Source organism: Tyto alba, unplaced genomic scaffold (assembly GCF_018691265.1).
Source record: "Tyto alba isolate M040663 unplaced genomic scaffold, T.alba_DEE_v4.0 Super-Scaffold_2, whole genome shotgun sequence".
In the NCBI taxonomy this organism is placed as follows: Eukaryota; Metazoa; Chordata; class Aves; order Strigiformes; family Tytonidae; genus Tyto; species Tyto alba.
Window position 1 is genome coordinate 34,648,558 of NW_024881282.1, and position 26,073 is coordinate 34,674,630.

General features: G+C 40.9%; 1 protein-coding gene across 1 annotated transcript in view; it reads left to right on the forward strand.

Annotated features, from left to right (window-relative positions):
* EP300 (E1A binding protein p300) overlaps positions 1-26,073 on the forward strand; it is a 63,433-nt gene that overhangs the window by 13,489 nt on the left and 23,871 nt on the right. The window contains exons 2-16 of the mRNA XM_032996714.2: positions 636-1,294; positions 9,798-9,974; positions 12,158-12,419; positions 13,193-13,306; positions 14,186-14,422; positions 16,896-16,989; positions 17,322-17,456; positions 17,892-18,009; positions 18,491-18,665; positions 20,754-20,831; positions 21,697-21,806; positions 22,304-22,459; positions 23,533-23,973; positions 24,487-24,675; positions 25,649-25,805. Of these exons, the coding sequence (XP_032852605.1) occupies positions 636-1,294; positions 9,798-9,974; positions 12,158-12,419; positions 13,193-13,306; positions 14,186-14,422; positions 16,896-16,989; positions 17,322-17,456; positions 17,892-18,009; positions 18,491-18,665; positions 20,754-20,831; positions 21,697-21,806; positions 22,304-22,459; positions 23,533-23,973; positions 24,487-24,675; positions 25,649-25,805 (3,102 nt within the window). The remainder of the gene's footprint in view (positions 1-635; positions 1,295-9,797; positions 9,975-12,157; positions 12,420-13,192; positions 13,307-14,185; positions 14,423-16,895; positions 16,990-17,321; positions 17,457-17,891; positions 18,010-18,490; positions 18,666-20,753; positions 20,832-21,696; positions 21,807-22,303; positions 22,460-23,532; positions 23,974-24,486; positions 24,676-25,648; positions 25,806-26,073) is intronic.

Consider the following 26,073-nt stretch of genomic DNA (forward strand, 5'->3'; position numbering starts at 1 on the left):
AAAAACTCACAACAAAACACCCAACAACAAAATCCCCCCCAAAAACAAACAAAACAACAACAACAAAAAACACAAGCCAAAACTCCACAACCAAACCTCTATTATTTTTTTAATTAGTTAAATTTTAATACTAAACTATATTACTATATTAGTTATGTCTGTTCCAAAAGTGACAGAGTTCAGTGAAAGTTAAATATGAAAGACAGTGCTTTCCATGAGCTTCTTAATTCTTTGTATTAATTGTTGTCTAATTCCATTGACTAACTCTGGGATTTTTCTAATTCTTTTTTTTTCTGTCCTTCCTTGTCAAATTTCTCAAGTTGAGATCGTAGTCTGAGATACCCAGTGATCTTTCAACAGAAACTGTTGTAAGAGAGTGAAATAGAATGATCTTCTCAAGTTTAGACTCCGTAAAGTTTAGAAATTGCTTTTATCGTGACAGATGGAATAGTTTTCGGTAACGACTGGTATGAGAATTTTGCTAGAACATAGAAAGTGAAGTTTTGCTAGTTACTTGAAATTAAAAAGAAAGGGAAAAAAAAAAAAAAAAAAGAAAAATCTTGTTCGTTAGTTTCTTCAAGACACTACTGATTGTTCTGACCTCATAAAATTTGTTTGCTTTTTTTGTTTTTCAGATTTTGGATCACTCTTTGATCTGGAACATGACTTGCCAGATGAACTGATCAACTCCACAGAACTGGGACTCACCAATGGTGGTGACATCAATCAGCTGCAGACCAGCCTTGGCCTGGCGCAAGATGCTGCCTCTAAACACAAGCAGCTGTCTGAACTTTTAAGGGCTGGTAGCTCCCCAAATCTCAATATGGGGGTTGGTGGCCCTGGCCAGGGCATGGCCAGTCAAACCCAACAAAATAGTCCTGGAATGGGAATGTTAAACAGCATGGTGAAAAGCCCCATGGCACAGGCTGGGTTGACTTCTCCCAATATGGCAATGGGTGCAAGTGGATCAAACCAGGGTCCTTCAGCCCAATCCACAGCAGGAATGATGCCAACAGTAAACAGTCCAGTTAACCAGCCTGGCATGGGAATGAATGCAGGGATGAATGCTGGCATGAATCCTGGGATGTTGACAGCAGGCAACGGACAGGGGATGATGCAGGGGCAAGTCATGAACGGTTCAATTGGAGCAGGCAGAGGGCGACCTAATATGCCGTACCCAAACCCAGGAATGGGCAGTGCTGGTAACTTGCTGGCTGAGACACTGCAACAAGGCTCTCCACAGATGGGAGGACAGGCTGGACTGAGAGGGCCGCAGCCTGGAGCCATGAACAAGGTAAGACAAGCTAAACTTGTCTTTATTACCTTCCTTCTTGTTGTTGACTTTCTTTTGTAAGATTTATTTCTCTGCAGTATGGGTTCTATAGAATAGGATTTTTTTTCTTTTAAGAGTCCTGGATCATGTGGTAAATAGTTTATATGCTGCTAAAATGGAATTTGTGGCAGTCATGGGAGGCAAAAATTGAGTCTTGTTCAACAAGCAAGACCATTTCTAGATTAAAAAGCCTATTTTAGAAATCTTGTGGCAGTATAGATTATCAACAACACTGAAAAGTAACTTGATTGTATTTTATTCGGATTTATGCTTTGTCTGCAAATGTATTTTCCCATCTAATGTGATACTGGTATTTTAAGTGTGATAGGAATCCATCAGGACTCTGTGGTGCTTTTTTCTGTGTGACACTTAATGAGAGTACTTGTTGTCCTGAGATCAGCTGAGTGTTTATGCTATAGCACATGCTAAGAGTCACATACTGGTTTGAGTGGACTGATATGCTATGTGTGCAAAGACATACATTGGCCTTGTTAAGAAATAAGTATTTGAGTTAATGGTGGAAAACGTATGCTTGTATAAACACCTAAAGACAAAGGTGGGTTAGACTGTTAATCCAACTCATTTGTAGTTTTAAAATTCATGCAGGCTTTGTCTATAGGAGAGTAAACCAGAAAGCTGAAAAAGAAATCTTTTTTTATACTGGGGAGGGAAATAGTTATGCTTTTGTAATTTAGGAGATTAGAAGAAAGTTGTTGTCATGAGTCACTGAAAAGGTGAGAGAAGACCTACTAGTTTAATTGTCAAGAAGATGTCTAAATTTAATTTTTGTCATGCACAATTAGCTTTTTTTAGAGTAGGGAGCCACTTGAGTATTTTAAGTTTTTAGTGTTTTGATTAAAAGCCTAAAAAATACTTAAGTGTTTTGGTTTGCTTTAGGTAGTTATTTTGTGTTTCTTGGCTAATGAGAGGGAAGTTTTTCCGAGGTGTTTTGCAATATCAGAATAGATCTATCTTGGAATGCCTAAAGGTTTGGAATGATAAGTAATATAGTCTATAAATGTATTTGAAACATGAAAATTGTGCTGTGTATTAATGGTTTTGCTATGCCTTAATGTATTAAGTAAAATAATTGTATATTGAATGTTTATTAATTATGAAGTTCTTTGATCTTAGCTGTTTGCTTAAGCTCAATGTGCTGCTAACAGAGGTTTAAAATATATAAATATAGATATGTCTAGTGATGACTTGATCTTGTGGTCTTGTTATTTTGGATATTTTGGCCTGATAGGAAAGTTGCTGCAAAGCTTGATTGCTACAATAGAAAATGTGTATGCAGTTTACAGTAGAAAGAAATATGTAACTGCTTAGAAGTATTTTTGTATTGGGATTATATAATGTCTCATTACTTCTTGGCTGTAAAAAAAAAAAAAATACTTTGATCTTCAGAAAGCTGTATTCAGAGGTCAAAAATTGACATATTGAGTATTTGTGTGAAATGCAACTTCTTAATCCTTACTTATCAGAGCTAAGGCAGGGTTATGCACTGTAATGAACTCATTTGTCTAGGAGGGGTAAAGAAAGGACATAAAATCAAGTTTTTGGCTGATGTCCAAAATTAAATTGTCTTCCTCACTTGCTTAAATTCTGAAATGTGCTCTACATCTAGAGTAAGAACATCTTGTGCTTTTGGGAATGTTCAAGACCAAATACATTGTAACTTCTGCTCTTTAATTCATAGTCCCAGACGAGTTAAAAATACTTGGAGTTCTTTAATAGATGATAAAAAAACCTTGAGACTTTTAGTGTAAGTATGGTGGGTGTCGCCCTCATAAAGGAGTTGAAACTGCCGGATGAGAAAGAACAGTCTGAAATGGAGGCTGAAATTCCAGAATGTCTTCAATTGGTTTGGTTGTTGGCAGGGCGCCTGTGTTTCACTTCATGCAGTGGAGTTAGCAAAATCTGACAACAGTAATGTCTGACCGTTTTATCTCTCCACCCATCTGCTTTTGTGTTTTCCCACCTACAAATCCTCAAAAAGTAGATGAAAACAGAGAGCCGTAATTCTCTCTGTGTGTGTTGTCTGAAGAGATTTGTGTGGAGGAAGAGCCTAAGTTTCCTGTGATATTAACTAATTGGGAGGGAGGATGTTACACTCTTCTAACAGTAAAGATGAGCTCCAAGTGGCTAGTCAATTTGGAAAGCAAAACTGGTTATGTTTCTGCTTTGCTCTGTTGTCCTGTGGAGTTACTGAAGCATTTTCTTCCTCTCCTCCCAAAACACTGGCTGGCAATGAAGTGGTGGACTTGCCTCACACATTAGCCACATAGTTCCCAACTTTTCTAGTTGTGCATGTTACTTTTCAGGATTCGAAATCCCAAGGGTCAGTGTAAATGATTTGGAGTCACCTGGTATAAACTTGTGTTATAATCTACCGCTTACATCCTGTCATCTAATGCTGTAGTTTTATGTATGATGTAAGCAGTCACTGACAGAAAAAGAAACAATTCTGTCCACATGCCATCTCTGTGCTAGTTGTGTGACAGGCTGTGAGGAACTAATACAGGCTTGAAACTCACATGGTCATTTATAAAAAAAAAAAAAAGTTTTAATTTGAATTGGTTTTCTTTTCCAATTTATACTCATCAGTTGGAAAGCTGGTGCTGATATTAGGGAGGGGACATATTAAAGAAGTTGATATTGCCAGTCAGAGGAGGGTGTGGACCCTGCTTTGGTGACAGTATCAGCTTAAAAATAGCTGTGAAAGTCTAGCCTGAAAGGAGCTGTTAGAAGTTTGGAGGGGAAAGGAATTGTAACAAGTTTTGCTGTCTTGAATAGCTTTTTGTGTTCTGTGTGCTTGTGTGCAAGTTTGGAAGAGGACAGATGTGCCTATTACTCTTAAAATAGAGTTTTGGAAATTGTTTGTAATGCTTTGATTCTTTCATTGTTTAAGCTTTTTTTTCGGGCTTTTTGTTTCACTAGATAGTTTTACAGCTTTGATTAATTTACCTGAAATTATTTAAACAGATAGCAAATTCAAGCTCTATAATAAGTTAAGAAAAAAAATCACGTTTCCTGTTTTGAAACATTCCTTATTGGGAATTATATCTAGTTAAAACCTTCAGTTTGTTGTTCCACTGGGTTCTGTCGAGAGTGCCCAGATATGGTCTTACTGCCCAGCCTCTTATCAGGGGAGGAGGGCATTTTGCATATAAGTTGATGTGTGCATTTCTCTGATAGCAGTGATCTATCACAAAGTGACTAAGTTCACCTGGCCTTCAGGTCATTTAGATTTCATCTCCCACTGACTCAAGAAATGTTCTGTTACTCAAGTAATGAAATGGACATGAAGGCAGTTCAGATTAGCTAGGGCATTACTGCTACCTCTGCTATGTATTTCATTCACATATGAAATTACTTGGAATGTGTAGAGTTGCAGTAGTAATTCTTTGTCATTTGGCTTACTGTTTGAGTCTATACAGGGTTTTTTCGTATTATAATGCATACAATTGGTTTTATCAGCTTAACCTCAGTTAAGAAGAATTGGTGACAATACAAAGACAAATGTAATTCTTCAGAATCTTCATAACTTCAAGTAAAATAATAAAAAATTTCAGAATAATAAAGTTCTGTTCAGAGTTGTGAAGAGATTGAAGATGATGTCACCCTCAAATTGTAAAATTAGATATAGAAAATAGAAGCACCTTATGTTCCTTAGTGTTAGCGTATTCAATGTCACATTTTAGATAGAAGGTCAGTGCTCTTGGTTGCCTTACTTTCATTAGCTGTTTGATTCAAAAGGTAAATGTATCCATACTGTTTAGACTCTGTGACTAAGTGTACCATACTGTTAAGTACATTAATACATTAAAAATGTAGTTGTGTGTTCTGGTCCTTTGCTTTTTTTCTTTGGTGAACCAAGGTGAAAAAATGGATAGTTGCTCACATTATTCCAGTGTAAGGGAGGAATGTTCATTTATGAGGGAGAAATGGAGCAGTAAAGACTTGTGTTTGAGTCTAAGTTTCTGGGGTGGATAGGGGAGTTTCTTGCATAGATGACAGTGAATTAATGCTAGTTTCTTGCAATAGATATCTTAAAACATTGTGCAGTTAAATTCAGAGATTAATGATCAATACCAGTCCCTGGAAATAATGCAGTAGATAGCACTGGCAAAATGTTGTTGTTGGGTTATGCTTGGGTCCTGTAATGCTCTACCAGTCAGAATGCCACTAAAAAGTGATGTACAATGAATTCCTGTTTTTAAAGAGTCAGCTGGAATTTATTAAAACTAACTTTCCTGTTTTGGGAAAGTTAATTAACTTCCACTTGTGAGTATATGGATATGGAAAGATACTAAATACCATTGGTATGGTCTTAAACTAGTGCATGCACTGCAGTTACCCTGATAGAGGTACATATTTGATACTGTAAATTTTGGATTATTTGGAATAATGTTGTTCAAACTTAAATCTGTTTCTTTACTTCTCCATGCTTACATTTATCTTTGCAAATCTTAAAACCGGTCATTGTTCAATACTACTGCTGATACGTAGTTGTCTTTCAAATCTTACTGTCACTGAAGCAGTTGTTTTCATAGAGAAACAGTGAAATATTTGTAATGCCTGTGTGCATAGCTGTAACAAGCATTCCTTCTCAATTTGCACTCTGTGGTATTGACAGTAAAACTAGAAGCAGAGTTAGTTACTTGACCTTCTTCTGAGCTGAAGATGCATGTGTTTCATGGCGTTACAACAAAACTTCGGGGAATTTCCTCCACTTTTGTAGTGGCTCTTCTCAGACAGGGGGAGTGTCTGAACAGCCCTATCTGATGATGCTTGTCCTTGTGAACTAGGGTGTTTCCTGAACCCATGTCAACCATGCCCTTCCTTATATATGGTGAAAGGAACACATCTTCCACCACTGGTAATCACAGCCCCTGCTTCCATTGGAGGCAGGAAAGTCAAGTTGCTTTCCACTGTGTATGTAGAAGGCATAACCATCTGAGATTACCTTTGCCATCTATTAGCCATACATCATCTTCTTTTGCTGTTCTCCTTGTTTCCTCCCCCTCCTTTACTGTGATGTGGATTTCTGTCTGCTCCTTGTGTTCAAGTCTTTGCGTATGTGATGAAAGTAAGTTGAGGCTGTGAGGAGAGGAAGAAAAACAGATGGGATGGATAAGAGGAGAAATGGGAAGAGCAGTGGAAGGTGGTGGTGGCCAGGAAGGAATGAGTAGAGGTTGCACTTGCTGACTTGTAGCTATGATTCAGCCATATATGCGTTTGCATGGTATTGCAGATAAAGCTTTGTACTTGTCTCATGCAGTGGTACTAACACCACCTTTCTTTGGCTGGTTCTTCTGCACTCAATTGTTTATCTACCCCTCACTCCCAATAGATCATTAATGATGATCTATAGGTGAACTCTATGTCAGTCTTTCTGGTCGGTTCCTACTGATAAAATTATACAGGATTATTATCTTCCTTCTGTAGTCATGAAGTCATCCTTTTCTTCCTGTTTGTTTTATTCATGTTTCTCAACATGGCACAGCAAATGACATGAGCATGCTCCTGCTTCTTGTGCCAGGGTCACAAGGCTACCTTGTGCCAGGTGAAGAATATCCCAAATGACCCTTCTCTTGACTCAGTTTAGAGTTGTATGCAGGTGGTTGGTGTGAGGTTAGCAGGGCTGTGACGGCAGGACCCAGTGGGGCATTGCTGTGAGATTTGGCTGTGGGTCTGACAGGTGTCAGTCTTACCTGAACCAGGTGGCTGCTGATTTGTTCCAGAAGACCATGAGCATTTGGGTTTTAGCATCCTTCTTAGGTGTTACTTGATTATGTGACTTTAGGAGTCAGTTTGGCATGCTCACCCTCCAACCTGGCCTGTGCTTCTCTGGTCTTTGCTTCTCCTGTAGGGTAAATCCTGAGGGGAACTGAGGATTTACCCCTGTTGGGAGCAGCCGGGCTGAGCAGGGCATGGAGTCTTCAGCTGCCAGGTCCCTGGGTACAGCGGGGCAGAGGAATTCCCCTTGGTGGGGTGGATGATGGTTCTCAGCCCTAGGGAGAGTGAAGCCCTGTGTTTCTGCTCTGGAGACAGCCTTATTTGAGGGGGCTGGTTTTGCATCCCAAACAGTGCCAGTGGCTCATGCTTGAGAAAATATCAGAGATCTTTGTGCTGGGCCAACTTGATTAGTAAGTTTGAAAAAGCCAGATGCTTCACATAAAGCTTGTGTCCAGCTGCGTTGTGGATACAAAGGATTGGCGTGGTCAAACCTCATTCCCAAGTTTCATTAAGTAGCTTTCTTTTTGGGTGACATAGCAAAGGTGCTTTCTTAAGTCTAGGTTTGGGTTTCTCCCCCCTACAGTCAAGACAGAGCTGGCTCATCAGCCTGCAGTTATTTTGAATCATTTTGTATAAGTATGTGAACTCCCCAACTGAGTTGGTCATCTTGCTTTCTCCTTGTGACACCAGGGTGTGAAAATGTGCCTTCAGCCTTCAATTCTGAATTGTTTGGTTAGTTTTTTTTAAGGCTGATAGCAGCATAAATTACAGAAGTCATATGGGGGCAGTGTTAGTGATGGCCAGCATAGTCTGTGTTTTAGCGTACTCTCAGTTGTCAGCTGACTTTGGGAGCCATGATTGTTAATGAACTTTGCTTAGAAATTTCTGATTTTGGGGATATACCTGCTTTCAAAATGCTTTCTAAAGCTAAAGGGATCAGGCTGTCTTAGAGGAAAACTTATCTTGATTTCTTAAGGAAATAATTCCCACTCACTCCTTCTCTAAGTCTTGAACCTGTTGGTCAATTTGGGGCAGCAGTGATGATGGGGAAGAGCCCTGAAAGTGTATTTGCTGACTCCTCATGTTTCTTTTCTTTCTGCTCAACTTGCACGCAAGATCTTATTAGCCTTCTGAGGGAGAGGCAGGAAGGGTTTGAGTCTTACCTGTTCTGGTTTTGGCAGCAGCTGCCTGATCGGTCACCATATGTGTATTCATCGCAGTCAAGACATGCAGGGGTGGTGCCAAATGAGAGAGGAAAGAGAGCTTTTTTAGTTCTGCCTGATCATTGCATAGTTTGTTTATTTTCCATGTGTAGAGATTCTTTTCATTGCTCTTTAATGAATTACTGCTGTGTGATTATTTTTATTGCTTGTATGTGGAGGAGGGTGGCTGTCCTCGAGGGAATTCACTTGTACATATTAGATGTCTAAAGTGGCAGGTTCTTAGTGAATTTTGTGTTCCTCTTCCTGTAGCTTGGGGTTGATCCTGCTTTATTTTGTAAGTGCGAACTGAAGGCTGTTATAATGGATTGGCAGATGTTACAACCAGAAAAAGGAAAGTGTTTGACTAATCACAGGTAATCTCTGGGCATGTAGGTTCCTTCTCTGTGCATGTTGGATGCAGGAAAGTGTCCAGAATTGAACCAAAAACCATCAAGAAGACTGAATGTTGTATAGTCAAATGCTAAGGCGACTTGTTCTTTAAAGTATTTTCATGCCTTTATTATTATGAGTTATGGCTGCTTGAGGATCCTGCTTGAGTAATGGTGAGAACTTGGTAATCTTAACAAAGACCTCCAGTTTACCTGGCCCTATATGGCTAGTTGTTTTGGTCCTAGAAGGCCAGATTTCCCATGAAAAATAGATGGGAATGCAAGGAATGGAAAAAAAAAATGTCAGAGGACAAACAACTTTAGGAGCAATCTTGCCAATAACTGTTCTTTAGGTTCTGGGGCATTTTAAGGCAACAAATGGTGTATTTTGTTACACTAAAACAGTTGAATATGCATATAGCTTGTATGAAATATGAATCTACTTCCCCTGTGGATGAATGGGTCAATAGATTTGTTTTGTTTGCAGAGTTCCTTCCTACAATCTCCTTTGACCTCTAGTACTGCTTATTGCAAATGAGTTACCATGCCTCTGACTGTGTGGTATTACCTATGGCTGTGGTGTATTCTTAAATTGAGAATGGTTGTGTACTGAAAATGCAGACATGCATTATTATGTGGCTGTCTGGAGAGGAGCTGTGGGAGTGCTGACAGTTGGGTAGGAGGGTTTTGGGCTAAACCCTGCTGATATGAATGAAGGTGGTATTTGTCTCCATTTGGAGTCTGCACAGATGTAGGGAGCAGAAAAATTTTTCCAGACTTGTGAGTTTATATAGTCTATGGTACGAACTTGTGATTAGGAAAGCTGAAAAGAGAAATCTGTTGAACAGAATATTTTTATAAAGAAATAATTAGGCCAATTCTGACTATACTGATCTCAAAGGTTGGTAAGTTGGCTTTGCTGTGTTTATAGGAACTGTCTGGTTGAGGAGTTAATGCTGTGTGATGAGTGAATTAGATGCACATAAAGGAGCAGGGGAAGCATGTGGATCAGTATTGCACTGCAGTTGGTTCATGGCTGCGATCACTCTTGGTTCTCTGAAGTATTCATTTGCCTTTTACATTGTGAACTTAAGCTATCTTACTTGAACATCTTACCATTTTAATTCCTAGATGGGAATGATGAGCAGTCCCAGCCCTTATGGCCAGCCATATAGTCAGAATACCGGGCAGCAGATTGGAGCAAGTGGACTTGGGCCTCAGATGCAGAATAAAGCTGGACTGCAGAATAGTTTACCACAGTTTCCGTTGGACAAGAAGCCAGTTCCTGGGGCAGGAATGCCTAATATGGTAAGTAGAATGAAAGGCGGTAGCTGCAGAAGATGTTATAGTAGACCAAAGTGGAGCAATATACTCTGGTGTTGTCATGTTATAAGTTTTGGCAGCTGTCATACCAGTGTGAGGGCATGCTCTGAATCCACACATAGTGTGCTTGCTTCAACCCTAAATAGGCTGATACGAAGGAAAGGGCTGAGTTGTGTTTTCTCCGTAGATAAGCTGCACCTCCACACTTTGCGCTTCAAACCCTGTTAGCAGAGAAAATGAAATGGAGCTCCTTAACTGAAGTGAGCTTTGCCACCTGTTTGGACACCTCTCCTCTCCCATTCTTTCTCTTGTGGTTGGTGTATTGGGCCCTTTTTCCTCAGTGTAGCTTTGTCTTGAGGATTATTTTCTTCCTTGTACTCACTGATGCTTTTGGGAGAGAGAAGTATCCCTTCTCAAACAGGTATTACCTATGATAGGGCTTAGAAGACCCTGTTGTGTGTTTGTTCCTGTTCTGAATTATGTGAGCACACACAAGAGTCCTGATGCAGAAGGTTCCCTGGCAGTTGCTCTAGTAGCCCTGTTGTGCCTTCCTCTTCCTCATCTCCCCACCCCCACCATTATTGCAGCAGGACTTAAGGAAAGGGGAAGTAAGAGTGGTGGGAATAGTGGTCAAAAAGTAGATGGTCCAAGCCTATAAATGACAGGTTTTAACATTAGGTTCCCTAGCTTGAGCTTAACATTGGTGGCTGAATGTGTTTGCTTCATTATTTTAGAAGCTTAAACCAGTTAGGGGTATGACATGCAATATGTCCTGCTTTTTTTCCCCATATCTATTTTTTTAATTTGGGAATTAAATTCACATTTTGGAATACAGCTTGCACCTCTACCCCTCGGAAGAGTTAATCTCTTGATCCCAGTAACTGTTGCTGAATACCCATTTTCAGATAACTTTTGTACTTGTACTTTTGAATTTAAAAGAGTTCAATCCTCTAAGTTTTATTCAATGTTTTTTTAAGTTGAGCATGAAGCATTGGAAGACTAGCAAACCAGTTGGTTATATGAACCAATAAACAAGCAGCCAAAACTTACTGTTCAGAGCCCCAGCTGTCAAGTGTGTGTCCAGTGTAGAGTATATAACTCTTTTGAAGTTGAACTGCTACCCAGCTGAACCTACAAATGAAAAGTTGCTGCTATCTCTACTGTCATTTAAAATGACAGGCTGCAAACAAGGCAGTTATGGTCATATTGGAACATATACAAACCCCTAGGGGACTGAGTAATTGGTGAAGTCTCCTTGTAAAAATGAAAGGTTAATATTAGTATTGAAGAGCTATGGGAGAAGTGGGGCTTAGCAGTGCAGGTAGCTGAGATTCAGAAATCTGGAGAGCTGCAGAAACATCCTTTAAAACTCTCTGTGAAAAGTCTGTTAGAAACTGAAGGCTGTTGAACTGAAATAATCCAAGCAACATGGAGTCCCTGAGCTTCTTTTCTTTGCTGCGCGCTCCTCAAATGTCACTTGGAGGAAATAGGAAGAAGTCTGAAGAAATACACAGAAGTACAGAAGAAGTATTAGATGTTGCCATACTTGACATTAGTTCTGTGGCATGTATTATCCTGAAGTTGTGCTTCATCTCTAGCAGAAACTAGGAGATGCTTGTTTTGAATGCCTATGTGCAAGTTTCCTGATGGAGAAAGGTTCCCAGAACTTGTACTTCATTCTCCTTTTCTAGGAACAGTCAGTTTGAGGCACTTTATACTGAAATAGGGGCAAAACTCTTATTCACTCTAAAAGGTGCTTTCTTCTGTTAATGCAAGAACTGTGGATGTAACTTTCTAGCCTCCAAAATGAGGAGGAGATTTGAAGTCTTAAGTGCTATTAATATTTTCTAGTTGGTCTAGCACCACAAATTAACCTGCGAGCATGTGCAGAGTTCTGCTGGACTTTGATAAGGCAAGAGCTAGGACTAGGAAGTGATATGGGGAGGAAATTGTGGCTGGCAAGAGAGTTATTGCCAGGACAGTTCCTAAGGGGTATATTTAGTATGAATCATCCAGAACTACAGATAGTGAGCTGTTTCTTTAATCACAGAATGCAGTAGTTGTTTCTCTTCTTTGTTGTCTTTGATTTGTTGTTGTTGTTTATGTACTAAATGGATTATTCTCAAAAATAGATTTATTTCTGGGAATTTCCCTTCCACCTTCTCCAGGGCCAGCAGCAGCCTCCCCAAGTTCAGCAAGCTGGGATGGGGCCAGCAGCTTCTCAAGGAATGGGGTCTGGAGCACCGACAGCAGATCCAGAAAAACGCAAACTCATTCAGCAGCAACTAGTTCTCCTCTTACATGCTCACAAGTGTCAGCGGCGAGAACAGGCCAACGGGGAGGTGCGACAGTGCAACCTCCCTCATTGCCGAACCATGAAGAATGTCCTGAACCACATGACGCATTGTCAGGCTGGCAAGTCTTGCCAGGGTAAGTGGAGAAGTGGCTATATAGATGTGCTCAACGTTTGCTGGAAGAGAAGAACTCCTAGAAAGAGATGAACAACTAGTGGGTGGCTTGGGAAGTAGAATCTTTTTTAACCTAGCTGTCCTCTTAAGAATGGAAATCAAACAGCTTCTGAGCCTTTAAAGTTTAGGCAAGTTAGAGGGGACGAGTTAGCACAAAGATTAGTGAGGATCTTTTGCTTAACTTTATAATTCACTGTAAGATCTTTTGGATGCTGCCTTCCAGTAAGGGTAGACAGGAATCTGCAAGCAGCAGTCTACCTGCCTCCCTTAAATGGAAGAGACAAACCTCAAGGAATAGCTAGCCAGAAATTAAGCTGCTACTGGTATTGGTGAGCTCTTAGTGTGTTCCACTAGCCAAGGGAAATGTATGCTACCTTGCTGGTAGCTTAGGGTTGTCTGGGTTGTGTCAGTTGATGGCATCTTGATTACTTGGTACAGTCTGCCTGATATATAAGGTGTTATCCTTCAAGCCAGGGAGACATAGGCTTAGGTGTATAATACAGAGCTTTCAAGTAAGCTTTAATTGAGCCAATAGTACTTGAAGAAATCTGGCTACATTTTTAGGGCTAGCTAGTGCTGAAGTATTTCAAGTAATAGTTTACTGACCTGCATTGATATAGATATGTGCATGGAGAGTTGGAGGTGTACCCTACTCAGTTTGCATTGACCATGTGGAGATAGCGGCAGTAGTTTGTAAAAGTTGTTGTTTTTTTTTTATTCCCCTCCCTTCCTCAGTGGCACATTGCGCATCTTCCCGACAAATCATCTCGCACTGGAAGAATTGTACGAGACATGACTGTCCTGTATGCTTGCCTCTCAAAAATGCTGGTGACAAAAGAAATCAACAGTGTGAGTCTACTGGGGAATTCTGTATATTGGATAAACCATAAAACACATGTTGGGAGTTAAACTTTCTTGCACGCAGGTGATAGTGGTGATGCTCTTGAACCTGAGAACACATAATACAATTTTCTTCTTGCTGTAGAGTTGTGGAGTATTTTTCTGTGTCTGACAGCTATTGCTTATGGAAGCTTTCTAACTTTACTGGATTTTCCTAGCAGGAGAGTGGTAAGAGTGAACAAGTCATAGCTCTCTCAACCAAATGATTGGCTTTTCACTACCACCTCTTCCAGCTGGCCAGGTTCTGGAGACAGATGTGCACTCAGAGGGTTGTGTCATTTCGGCCCCAAGGGTATTTGGTTCTGTCTTCATCCTTTGTTTGCATCAGATGTCTCTTCCACTTCTCTTTGTGTCCCCTCGGTCTTCCTGCTAAAATCTTTGTCAAGATTTTTGTTGTGTTACCTGTATGGGTTTTTTCTCCTTTCTTAATGTTACCTTTGTCTCTTCTCATCATTAATATGAGCTGAGATATTTCTTGTTTTAAGATTTTGTTTAAAAAAAGCACATCTCTTCTGCCTTTAGCCTCTGTGACACGGTGTGCCTCTGTGTTCAGTTTGAAGCACACAGATGTGTCCTAAATACTTAGAGTGGGATTTCCTCTCAGCAGCTCAAAGGGAAAACAGCATATTGTTGGAATGGCTGGTTGGGTCAAAACTTGTCTCCCTGTTTCATGACAGGTTTTCCAGACCTGGCCTCTTCTCCTCATGCTCCTAGAAGGAGATGTTTTAGATCTGAACAGCCAGTGCACTCTTTATGTTCTTTCTCTGTTTCCAGGGTCCTTTTTGGCTACCTCCTGCTGTTCTTACTAACTTGGTATGTCTCTTCCAGCGCTGCTGGGCGGAGCTGCAGTAGGACTTGCAAATACTGGCTCTGTGGGCGTGGGGCAGCAGACAACACCCAGCATAAACACTACCAGTCAGATAGACCCCAGCTCCATCGAGAGAGCCTACGCAGCCCTTGGTCTGACCTATCAAGGGAACCAGATGCAGACACAACCCCAGGCTCAAGTGAAGAATCAGCAACAAGGACAGTCACCGCAGGGTCTGCGCCCTATGAATCCTATGAGTAAGTTTGTGTTAAAATACAAACTACAGGCAACTTTCCTGTGCTATCTAATGCAGATTTTCTTAACCTACTAGCTTAATGCTGCTAGTTAATTTTCAAAAGGTATGGCTTTGCAGTATTTTAGACTTGAGATAGCAAGCTACTCGGTGGGACATGAATGTTGGAGGGCCCGGATGCTATCTCTTGGAAAACAAGTTCTCTGGGAAAAGTATTTTCTTCAGAAAAAATGACTTTTTTGAGAACCAGTTTTCCAAAGCATTTTATTTAATGTTGTTTTGTAGCTGTATAATTGTATTCTAATGCAAGTGTTGGGCTTTTTAGGAGTTTTTAATTGGAAATTTATGTATTAGAATGGCTGTATTCGAGTGTACTTTGTTGTCACTCAGAGTGCGGCATTTTACAGTTTTAGATATGTAATGTTTGTTTTAAAAATAAATAGTAGTAAACAACAGACTTTCTCTCTGGATCCTGTCATGTGGAGTCATGTAACTGTAAATTGGGTGGCTTATTGTAAAATCACAAAAGACTATGTAAGAATTTTAATTTGAAATGCAATTCATTCTAACATGGCTATCACTGGTGTCAAATGAAGTAACCTTTAACCATCAAATCTAATTTTGATAGTTTGAGGTTACATCACAGGAATTTTTCTCACCCCAAGCTCTTTGCTTGAGTTGCTTAAGTAGAGGCGGTGTTTTGGTTTGGTTTGTTTTTTTTAATGGAAAAGAGGAAAGATGAGCTGGTAGAGATTTATCACAAGCTCATATGGGATTGCAGTGATCTTGCCTCTATGCACCGTGACAAGCTCGTGTACAGAATGAGTGCTGTGTACACACAGGAATTCCATGGGGAAGAACCTGAGAGTTTGCAGAGGAAAGTAGTAGTTGGTTGCAAGCTGCAGTCTGATGTACTCTTTCTGCAGCAAAGGATGTGTTGCTACTGAGTTACTCGGGAAAAGACTGTTGGGTAGAGTAGGCTTGTTGGAGAGGGCTGGGCCTTATATGTTGCATGTAACTTGTATGCTGCTAAAACTTTGCCTTCCAGTGTGTAAAGCCTTTTTTTAAAAAGGGGAGTGTGGGGAAGGGTCCTGAGATCTTAGGCTTAAAACAATTAGATTATAATAATGGTTTTCTACTGTGCATTAGTATTTTACAAATAAATTAATTCCTAGAAGCTCCAAAATGTGAGGGCCTTGAAAGGTTGAAAGGAATGTGTCATCCATTTTTCTGAAGCAAAATGGTTCTCTGGGTTGTTTTTTTTATTCATAGACACAGTTTGACCTGTGCATTCTTATTGGGCACTCCTTGTAGCACTGATAAGAAAATCCAATGAGATGTATCAGCCCATGGCGCTTACGACAACAAGGCTAGTTTAGGAGAACAGCAGGATTTGGTGAGGACTGTGATGTGAAAAGATGCGGTCCTAAGTAGATCAAATGAATCGTTGGTTTTGGCAGTTGAAAAAGGAGAGTTAAAGCAAAGGTTGACAGTTGTCTTCTACATCAGCTTGCTCCCCGATGGCAAAGTGAATCTGAGAAGGAGAGGAAAGTGATTAAGGGAAGGGAGGCTGGAGGCAGCTTTATGAAAAGACTGTTAAAACACTAGGTTGTGATATTAGAGGTATGTGTTAGGCTTGATTTACTTAGTGGATTTCTCTTGTACGCAGTGTCTTGAAATACAGATGAAAATACAGATTCTGTAGGATTCAGATGTCCTAAAAACATGCAAAGATTGGTAATGGCTTTCATGCTACTATCAATGTCTCAAAGTGATCTATTCAGAAGCTCCAGACAGAAATATGCTGCATTTTTCTTCACTCTGAGTTTTAACTGTAGTGTGTGAAGAAAATAGGCAATTTTTCATGGTGATTGAGATCTGCTGTGATTCAGAAAGTCAGATTTTGGTACATAACAAATTATAAGAGTGTTTTCCTGCAGAGGATTGTCAGATTTTCCTTCTTAGTACAAACATCGGAGTTAGTTGTAGGATCCTTAAGTATGGAGTGGGTGAGAGGGGACCTTGTCAGATGTAGGTGGTAGCTGATGTTTCAAGTTTTTGAAGCTTTCGTGAATATATATGCTAAGCCCCTGAATGACAAAAAAAAGCCAACCACTTCTAAACAAAACAACAGAAGTGGTTGATAATGCAGGATCTTCAGTTAGGGAGTCACAGAGAAGGACTCTAGTACATGGTGTTTGCAGCAAATTGAAATTGCTTGTTTAGGAGTTCAGGAAGATGTGCAGAGGAGTGATGTGGTGTGATGCTTGACTTGGAGGTCACCAGTGTTGTGCTAAATTTGTAAAAGTCAGTCATTAAGTTTCTAAATGGAAGAGGATTGAGAGCAACAGGTGATTTAAACTCCCTTCACAGAAGTCAAAGTATGTGAAAGTCTAGGCCCTTGTTATTGCCAAGCAATTACTGATTTTGCACAGTAAATGGGTGGTTGACTTAAAAATACTTATTCTGTTTTCTAGGTGCAAATCCAATGGGAGTGAATGGAGGAGTAGGGGTTCAAACCCCTAATCTGCTGCCTGACTCGATGTTACATTCAACCATGAATTCTCAAAAGTGAGTTGAATTATTCTTTGCACCCCAGTGATTTTGTTTTGATCTCATGGCACTTCTTGCATAAACAGTGGGGAAAATGCCATTGATGGCTCTCTCTCCCTTTGGATTTTGTCTCTTTTGTTGCAGTTTTCCAGATCCTTGGGTAGGACAGCATGTACTCTTTCACGGCGTTGTTTTGGTGTCTGTGCAGCTATTTCTGCAGAGTTTGTCCATTGATTAGGGAATGGCTGAACTAGCACTTTGTCCTAACATTATTCTAAAAGAGGCAATGACTATAAGATGATTAAGCTTGGGATAGACTTTTGCCCTCAATTCTTGCTCTGTTTTTGAAGCCCCATGATGAGTGAAAGCACCAACGTTGCCAGTTTGGGAGCCATGCCAACAGCTCAACCATCCAATACCGGAATACGAAAGCAGTGGCATGAAGACATTACTCAGGACCTCCGAAACCACCTTGTTCATAAATTGTGAGTAGCTAATATCAAACCAATCTACTGTTGGCTGAGTTGCTGCCTTTGAGGTGGGTGTGTGAGACGGGAGGAAGCCTGGCTTCCAAAACTGCGGGGCCAGGGAATGAGTTTTGTCAGGGTGCATGAGAAGGGAAAGCAGAAGCCCAAAAGATGCGTTCTTGCTTTCCCGGTCATTAACGGAGCCGCATCTGCTGGTTTGGGGCTGTTGTACTGGAAGTGTGTTGCTCTGTGCTCAAGCCAACGACACGGGGACAGTGTTCCCTGGGAGCAGTAGCAGTGCTGAAGTCTGTCAGAAGAATCGCTTGCTGCTTTGTGTTCAGATCACTGGGGTTAGTGCTGATGCCCTTATCTGGGGACATCCTAATGACTTGGTTTGGGTTTGTTTTTTTTTTTTTGTTTGTTTTGTTTTGTTTTTGTTTTTTCCCTTCCCAGAGTCCAAGCCATCTTTCCTACTCCTGACCCTGCAGCACTGAAGGATCGGCGTATGGAGAATCTGGTGGCATATGCTCGGAAGGTGGAAGGGGATATGTATGAATCGGCAAACAGCAGGGTGAGATGCCAACCTCTGTCATCCAGCCGTGTGTATCTCTGCCTTGATCCTGTAGTGGCTGGGGAGGAGGAGGAGTGAAAGCACAGATGAGAGTCCCAGGCTGAGTTCAGGGGCTGCTGGATGCAGTCTAGGACCCAGACAGCTTCAGGCTTCTGCTTGGGTGTGCTGGCAGTCAGGGTGGTGTCTGTTGGGATGTGCTGTGCCTGAGACTTTTTGGGGTTCCCTTAAGACAATGTGAAGCTCCTTCACTGTGATTCTTCCAAAAAAGCATTGTACACAAGAGAAGTGTCCAGTGTTGGCCTAATGATTGCCAGCAGTGCCCGTTTTTGCCCTCCTATCTGCCTGGCAGCCCCTGCAAAGGGAGAGCCACCAAAATTTGCATGTGGCAGGCTGTCTTCCATGCCTGGATCGCTGTGACCTGTTGTCTTTACTTAATGTGTGTGTGTCATCATCTTTCCTGACTTGTGTTCCTCCCCAACAGGCAGAGTACTATCACTTGCTAGCAGAGAAGATCTATAAGATTCAGAAAGAGTTGGAGGAGAAACGAAGGACTAGGCTGCAGAAGCAAAACATGATCCCAAATGCTCCGGGCATGCCACAGGCTCCCATGAATCAAGGGCCCAACATGGGACAGCCCCAGCCAGGGATGTCTGCAAGTAAGAATGGTTGGGTTACTGACTCTGCCTGGTGCAGGGAATCCTGTACTGTCATTTTGGTAGGCTGGTGACCATTTTGCCCTTCTTGTTTCACAGGTATCTGGATTGTTCAAAGCTAAACAGAACTTCCTCCTCTTTGTTCAGAAGTACTTGCAAAGTCTTTGCTCTGCTGTTCGTTAATTAACGACCATAGATTGTCTAAAAGCATTTAGTCTTCTGAACAAATTGAAATATTGTAGACATTTACACTTACTTTGAGGGTGAGGGTGGAGGGAATGGAGATTCAGTTGTATCCTTAACATTGTAGAACTTCAGTCTCACTAGATTCACCTCTAGAATTAGTCAATGCAAAGATAACTGTAAGAGAAATGTATTTTCATAATATCTAGTTGTGTGGTGTTTAAAATGATCGTCACTATTACTATTGTTGCTAAGCAGAGAGTATGGTTGGAGTGCGTAGGTATTTATGCCTTTGAAAGTTTAGATAGTACTTGTTCTGTGCCTTGTTTGGGTTTTTTCGGACAGTCTTTCCAGCATGCAATGAAAACCAGATTTTACTTTTTCCCCCATGCAGCTGTCTTCTATTTCACAGTAGTTCTGTTACTTGAATTGACTTTCTTAATGCTAAACAGATTATTATTATTACTATTAGATTCCCTGGAAACCATGCATTTTCATATTAGAATAAAATTGACTTTGAGAGGAGTTAATGATCAAAACTGTCATGCTGCTGAAGAGTGTAATGGATCTTTACAACATTAGGAAGGGACAAGGCACTGTAGGCTGTCAGGTATCTAGTATATTTTTATTTGGGTAACAGATAAAAACAGATGTCAAATTATTTTGGGTGATCTTTCTAATTAGAAAGTGGAGAGAGGCATCTGCTAATATTGTAATCTTGTATTTCCAGTTAAGTCCTGTAAATAATTGAAATACAGGATTTTAAACTGTACATTTCTAAATAAAATTGCATCCCATACTCTGATTTAACTGTAAAAGAGCACTAGTATTTTTTTTAACTGTTTGAGCCACAATCTGCTTTAAGATCTTTTTTTTTTTTTCTTTGATTTTGGACTGACATCCCTGGAAACTGAAGTAGTCTTTCTTAAAACTAAGTGGAACAGTTTTGCAAACATACTTTCTAGAGAGCTACCCTTCTTCTGTTCTCCCCTTCCCCCTTGGAAGCTCTCAGGAGAGAGTCTTCTCTGAAGAAAAGGATTTTTCTCCTTGATTCATTGTCTTGCATGATCTTAGGTACTTAACAGTTATGTACAGAGTTCTTAAGACCCCTCATGGAAGCAGATGTTTAGCTATCAGTGACAGTGTAATAAGTTAAAAAGATAGGATCAAAATTTGAATTAGTTGACTGAGGAGACAAAATACTTCCTGTTTTTTTCATAACACCGCAGAAAGATCCAGTAGCTCCAGGCATATACTGCAGGAATCTTCATCTGAGTTCTTTTTTTCCTGCTTAAATTTGAATGTGTTTTGGTAAAGCCAGTTCTGGGGGGTTTTTTTATGCTTGAAGTCAGAACAGGATTTACCAAGTTGCATTACCAAGATCCAAGAAATATTATTAAGGGTTGATACTGTGACTTTGTTTGGTGTAACTTCTGTAGAAAGTTGATCTTCAGCAGTAGATGGGACACTTCTGGTTACTTGCGTACTCTAATAGTTCTCAGACTTCAGAGCTTTGATACATACTCTGTTGAAGCATGTAGTTTTCATAGTGTTTTAACTCTAGAGGTGCAGTAACAGTGTAGTGGTCTGTAGAAGTTCTTGTGGTCTGGAATATTCATGAGCCACTGAGTTTGTTGATAACCTACTTCAAATTTGTTCTCAGTTTCTAAAAGTTGACTTGTAAGTCAGGGGATATGTCTGCCAATGGGATATGCTTATATGTTCAAGGAAGCTTTTGGTTTTGTTTCACACTTTAAGAACTCTTTGGGAGTGTTTAGAGTTACTGGACTGTGTCCATATTTTTGGGTTTTACACATGGATTTGTGTGTAATTTTCACTAAAATGTTTGGTGGACAAAACTTGGTGGTCCTCTAAATGCCATAATCTTATTCCATTTTTTTTTTCTAGATGGTCCTCTTCCTGACCCAACCCTGATACGTGCCAATGTGCCAAACCAGATGATGAATCGCATGCAGGCACAGCCAGGTAAGTATTTGAAGAAAAATCACTACTGTGATACTGAAGGAATCTTGGAATTAGACAGCTCTTGCTGAAGTGTCATAGCCTTTGTTTCGCCTGCAGTTTTCCCATTTGATTAAGAAAATAGCTATCTATATTGTATAATACTTAGATAACTATGTATTATGTATATATAAAACTATATATATATCTAATAGTGTTTTATGATCTTGTGAATTTAAGAGCTACATGTTAGCTGCTTGCTTTGTTAAACAAAGAACTCAATGCTTTTGGAACTTCTGATTGTGTGAACATAGGATGGTGGGGTCAGTCAAACATGGTAGGCCTAGTCAGCTTAGGTGAGGACATGATGGTGGCAGAGGGAAGATGGTGAAAATTATTGCTCAGAAGGAAGAGGCAGAACCTTCATTACATATTCAAGAAGTATTTTAGCCAACATTTAGAGTACTTAAGGAAGTGAAGATACAATTTGGGATTCAATAAGTGAATATCTAATATGTAATTAAGATAGCGCAACTTACTGTAGAAAGTTGATCTTCAGCAGTAGGTGTGACCCTTCTGGTTATTTATCCACGTACTCCAGTGGTTCTTAAGCTTCACACCTTTGATAACAGTAGAAAAAAAGCTCTGGGCGGGAGTTGGGGAAACTAGTCTGTATTCTGAAGGAGTATGGTAGCTTGGACACTTAAAATTCTTTCATGTGACTGGTTGATAGAAGGAAGTATTTCCTTTGTGGTATTGTGTGTTTGAAAACTGGTTGCTAGAATAGGAAATTAGGAAGAAACTGGCAGCATTTCTTCCAGTGTTGAATGTTGCTCGAAGGAGAATTCAGACCTTTGTTTATAAGTGTTTTTTTGGCACAAACACATAGGAATGAATCAGTTTGGCCAGATGAACATGCAGCTGTCACCGATGGGACCCCGGCAAACCCCTCCTCTTCAGCACCCTGGACAGCTAAGCCAGGCGGGGGCCATGAACCAGGTCAGTGCGCGGTTTGGTCCAGGGTGTTGAGCTTGCAGGTCTGCTTCTGTTGGCTGTGGTTTCCTTAAAATAAATACATGAAAGACATTTTAAAAATCAAACTTAACCTCTTCATTCTCTTGACCCGTGGGTTCCTCCTTTTGCATCTCCACTGAAAGATTTGACTGGTCTGTGGTAAACCTTTACATCTTTGTGGTAAAAATTGCCTAAAATTAAGTTTAAGTGGCTTATTGTGCTGTTGCATCCTTAAAATGAGGAATAAAAATAAATCTTAAGTCACAGTCTCAATGTGAAATCGATATCCTTTTCCTTAGCTTACAGGAGTAATCATCATAGTTTCTGTGTTCTGAGAGGAGCTATAAACAGGTTTTCCGTATTGCATCCTACAGATAAGCAGCAAGCATCAATTTCTGCAACAAGATAAATGGGGTTTTTTTGTAAAATACTATGGAGATGTACACACATTGTGTGAAATTAGTTCCTTTATTTTCCAACAGATGGGATTTCCTTCACGTATGCAGCAACCAGGAGTTGGCCAGCCTTCTGGTCAGAATCAGTTTCTACAACAGACCCAGTTCCCTGCTTCTTCCCCTGGAATGAACGCAGCGAGCATGCCTATGACTCAGCCTGGCAATCAGACACCAGTTTCTCAAGTAAGTTCTGATTTGTGGAAGTGGTGTCAGTAGTAGGCTCTGTCATATACTGGTTTCGTTGTTCAGTTTGTAGTGATGGAGAACAACTTGTTTTCTCAAGATGCTTTGGAATTATAGTCAACTGAATTAATTTATTGAGACTCTGTGTTTTCGTGATGTAGCACTGGGAATGGCAAGGGTGAAACATTGTTGGCTTGTTCTCAGGCTTTAGCTTGTGTGACACAGGAATCTTTTTTTTTAAGTTTGTTTTTATGGAGCAAAGATGAAACTGTTACTCAGTATGAAGTGGTTAAGAATTTCTTACTGAACATTGAAGCAGCAGAGCCTAAGAAATGAAGAGCTGGTGGAATAAGGCATAAAAAGGCATGTCTGTCCAGGACCAATGTGTGTTGCTGGCTTTGGGGGATAGGAGGGTTATCACTACTAAAGATCTGAACTTGCAGTCTAGCAGTTTCCTTGCTGTCCTTTCCGTCTCCCTTTTCAGCAAGAACCTTTCAGGCCAGGAAGAAGTAGGGAACGTCAGTTTGCTTCTCGTTGATGCTTCTTCCTAGTTTGCAGGCAAGATTATTGTGGAGTGACAGCTTTTTTTCCTTGACCAGTACAATTTTTTTGTAATCTCGTAATGGTACAGTTACAGCTGTACTTACTTCTGATGATAAATTTAGTTTCTAGTCTTGGGGGTGGGGGCATGGGCACATTAAGTGTATTTGATTGCAGTTTTTCACTGTGGTGCATTGTCCCATATTCAGAATGAACGAATCTGTACTTTCAGAAAATGTTTTGCAAACTGGCAGTGTAGGTGTGCCATTCTTTAAACATATCAACAAGCATAAGTTATTCTGTTGAAACTTCTCCTTTAGAACTGAATTAAATTATAAAACAGCTTTATGTTCGTGTGGAGCAAAACAAATCGAATAGATTATTTCTCTTTTTGAAATAGCTTTTTAAAAACAAAACAGTTTGCCACATGTTTCTAAAGTATGCTGGTAGCTGTGGGAAAGCAGCCATTTGACAGCTATTTCTCTCGCTTTTTTATTTCAAGTCATGGCAGATGTGTACTTGTTTTCCCACAGGCACAAATGACCAGCGCTTCCTGTCCTGTGAATTCTCCTGCAATGGCTCCAGGTTCTCAAGGGAGCCATATTCACTGCCCACCTCTTCCACAGCCTCCCATGCACCGAAATTCTCCTTCTCCAGTACCTAGCCGAACACCAACACCCCACCACACGCCCCCAGGCTTGGGATCACAGCAACAGCAGGCGGCAGCAGCTGCCACTGCTGCTCCCACACCTACTCCTCAGGCAATGCCACCTGGACCACAGTCACAAACTATGCACCCCCCCCAAAGGCAGACTCCAACGCCTCCACAGGCACAGCTGCCTCCCCAAGTCCAGCCTCCAGTTCCAGTTACCCCTTCTGCGGAGCAACAGCAGCAACCCTTGTCACAGCAGAGCACAACTGCCTCTGTTCCCACACCAACAGCACCGCTGCAGCCTCAGCACCCCACAACACCTGTAAGGAAATACTTTCATTGTGCTTTCCCTGCAAATGTTTCAGCGTAAGGTTGAATTTCTAGTTGGTCTTTTATGTTTGTGTGAGTCTGATAATGAAGGCAGCTCCTGGAATATTTAATATCAAAATAGGTTTTTTACATTTGGGAAGTAACCTTTTTTGCATCAAGACATGTCTATAGATCACCTGTTTTTTGCAGAGAAGGGAGTATTTTTTTAGAATTCTAGTGCATGGTTTGAAATTGACTGTGAAACATGGATGAGGTTTTTAGGTATGTCTACATATGCATGGTGGTGGTGTACAATAGGGAGACAGTATGTCATTTTCTATACACTAGGGCTTCCAGTGCATGTTTCTGTTGCATGTTTTTCTATAATTGGAGTTGTGCAGCAGTATGTTCTTCAGGTGAAGCAAGTGGATGGACTAGAGTGCCTTAAAACTTGGCAGGTAAAAGGTAGATTAGAGAAAGACAAGTCATTAGAAGTCTGTTTGTAATGTGTGTTTTGTTCCCCCAGCTTTCACAGCCAGCCGTAAGCATTGATGGGCAGGTATCCAACCCCCCATCCACCAGCAGCACAGAGGTGAACTCTCAGCAGACTGTTCCAGAGCAGCAGCAGCCACCCTTGCAGGAAGTGAAAATGGATATTAAAACAGATGAAGGGGAACCAGAACAAACAGAGATGCAAATGGAGGAGAAACCTGAGGTGAGATTGTTGGCCAGTTGTTGGGTAGAATATCTTTCATCCGGTGCTGCTAGATGCTTTCTGTCTCCATGCAAGCCATTCCTTCCAGAGTTCAATGAGAGCTGTAAGTGCTACCTGCTGCTGCTATTTTGAGTGTTGTCTTCCTCCACTTCTCCCTAAAGAAGGGTCTCTGTTTCCTGGTGAAGTGGTGGTAGAAGCCAGTGGCCACAGGAAGGACCGTGATAATGTGGTTGCAGCTGTGAGACTTTTTGGTAAATGCCAGTGTGAGAGAGCACTCACGTCAGTCCTTCAGATGTCACTGGCAGCTCTTAAGTGTTAGAATATCATATATTAGGACAAGAGGAAATGGTCTCAAGGTGCACCGGGGAGATTTAGATTGGATATTATGAAGAAATTCTTCACTGAAAAGGTCGTCAAGCATTGGAACAGGCTGCCCAGGGAAGTGGCTGAGTCACCATCCCTGGAGGTGTTTAGAGGACATGTAGATGTGGTACTTAGGGACATGGTTTAGTGGTGGACTTGACAGCGTTAGGTTTACAGTTGGACTCGGATGTTCTTAAAGATCTTTTCCAACCTAAACGATTCTGTGATTCTATACGTACGTGATGGTCTGCTTTATTGGGCTCTGACAGCTTGTCACTGAGGACAGCTAGGAGTGTGGCTGCCAGTAGCATTATCCTGGCAGCCCCAGTATATGAGCGATTGTTGGACCTGCCAGAAGAGCTGGGTGAGTAGTACCTGTGTGTCCACTTGCAGCTCAGAATGGTCAGCAGCTCATCATTGCTAAGGCTGCAGTATTTAAACGTGCATTCTAGCACATCTGCTCGAGTTGTAGGCAGGTTTTGACTACGAAGTAGATATCCTTAATCCTAGGGAAGATTGGTGGCCAGGATGGCGGATAGGTTTAAAGATCAGAAATGTGGATGGGTGACTTCACAGGAGGCTAAGTTACAGGCTCCAAACTCCTTTCCAGGTTAAAGCAGAACCGGTTGTGGAGGAGTGTAAACCAGACCCAATGGAGCAAGAAGAGAAGAAATGCGAAGTGAAGGCTGAAGTAGCAGAGGGAGAAGAAGGACCTACTACTCCAGCTACTCAGTCTTCTCCAGCAGCTGGGCAGTCTAAGAAAAAAAGTAAGCAGGAACACTGGTTTGACTGAAATTCACTGCATCTCCCTAGAGAAATCTTTGGGGGGGGGAGAAAACCTGAGCTTTCTTAATTGATACTCAGTAAGCTTATATGGATTGTTCTTCGTGGCTTTTGGACAAAAATATCTAATAATATGTGCTTGTAATTGTCTTTGGGCGAGTTCTTTAAGGCTTTAGTATTAAACATTAAGCCTTAGTAAAACCGTCAACACAATAAAGATTTTAAATACTCCTCAGTTACATATTTTTCTAG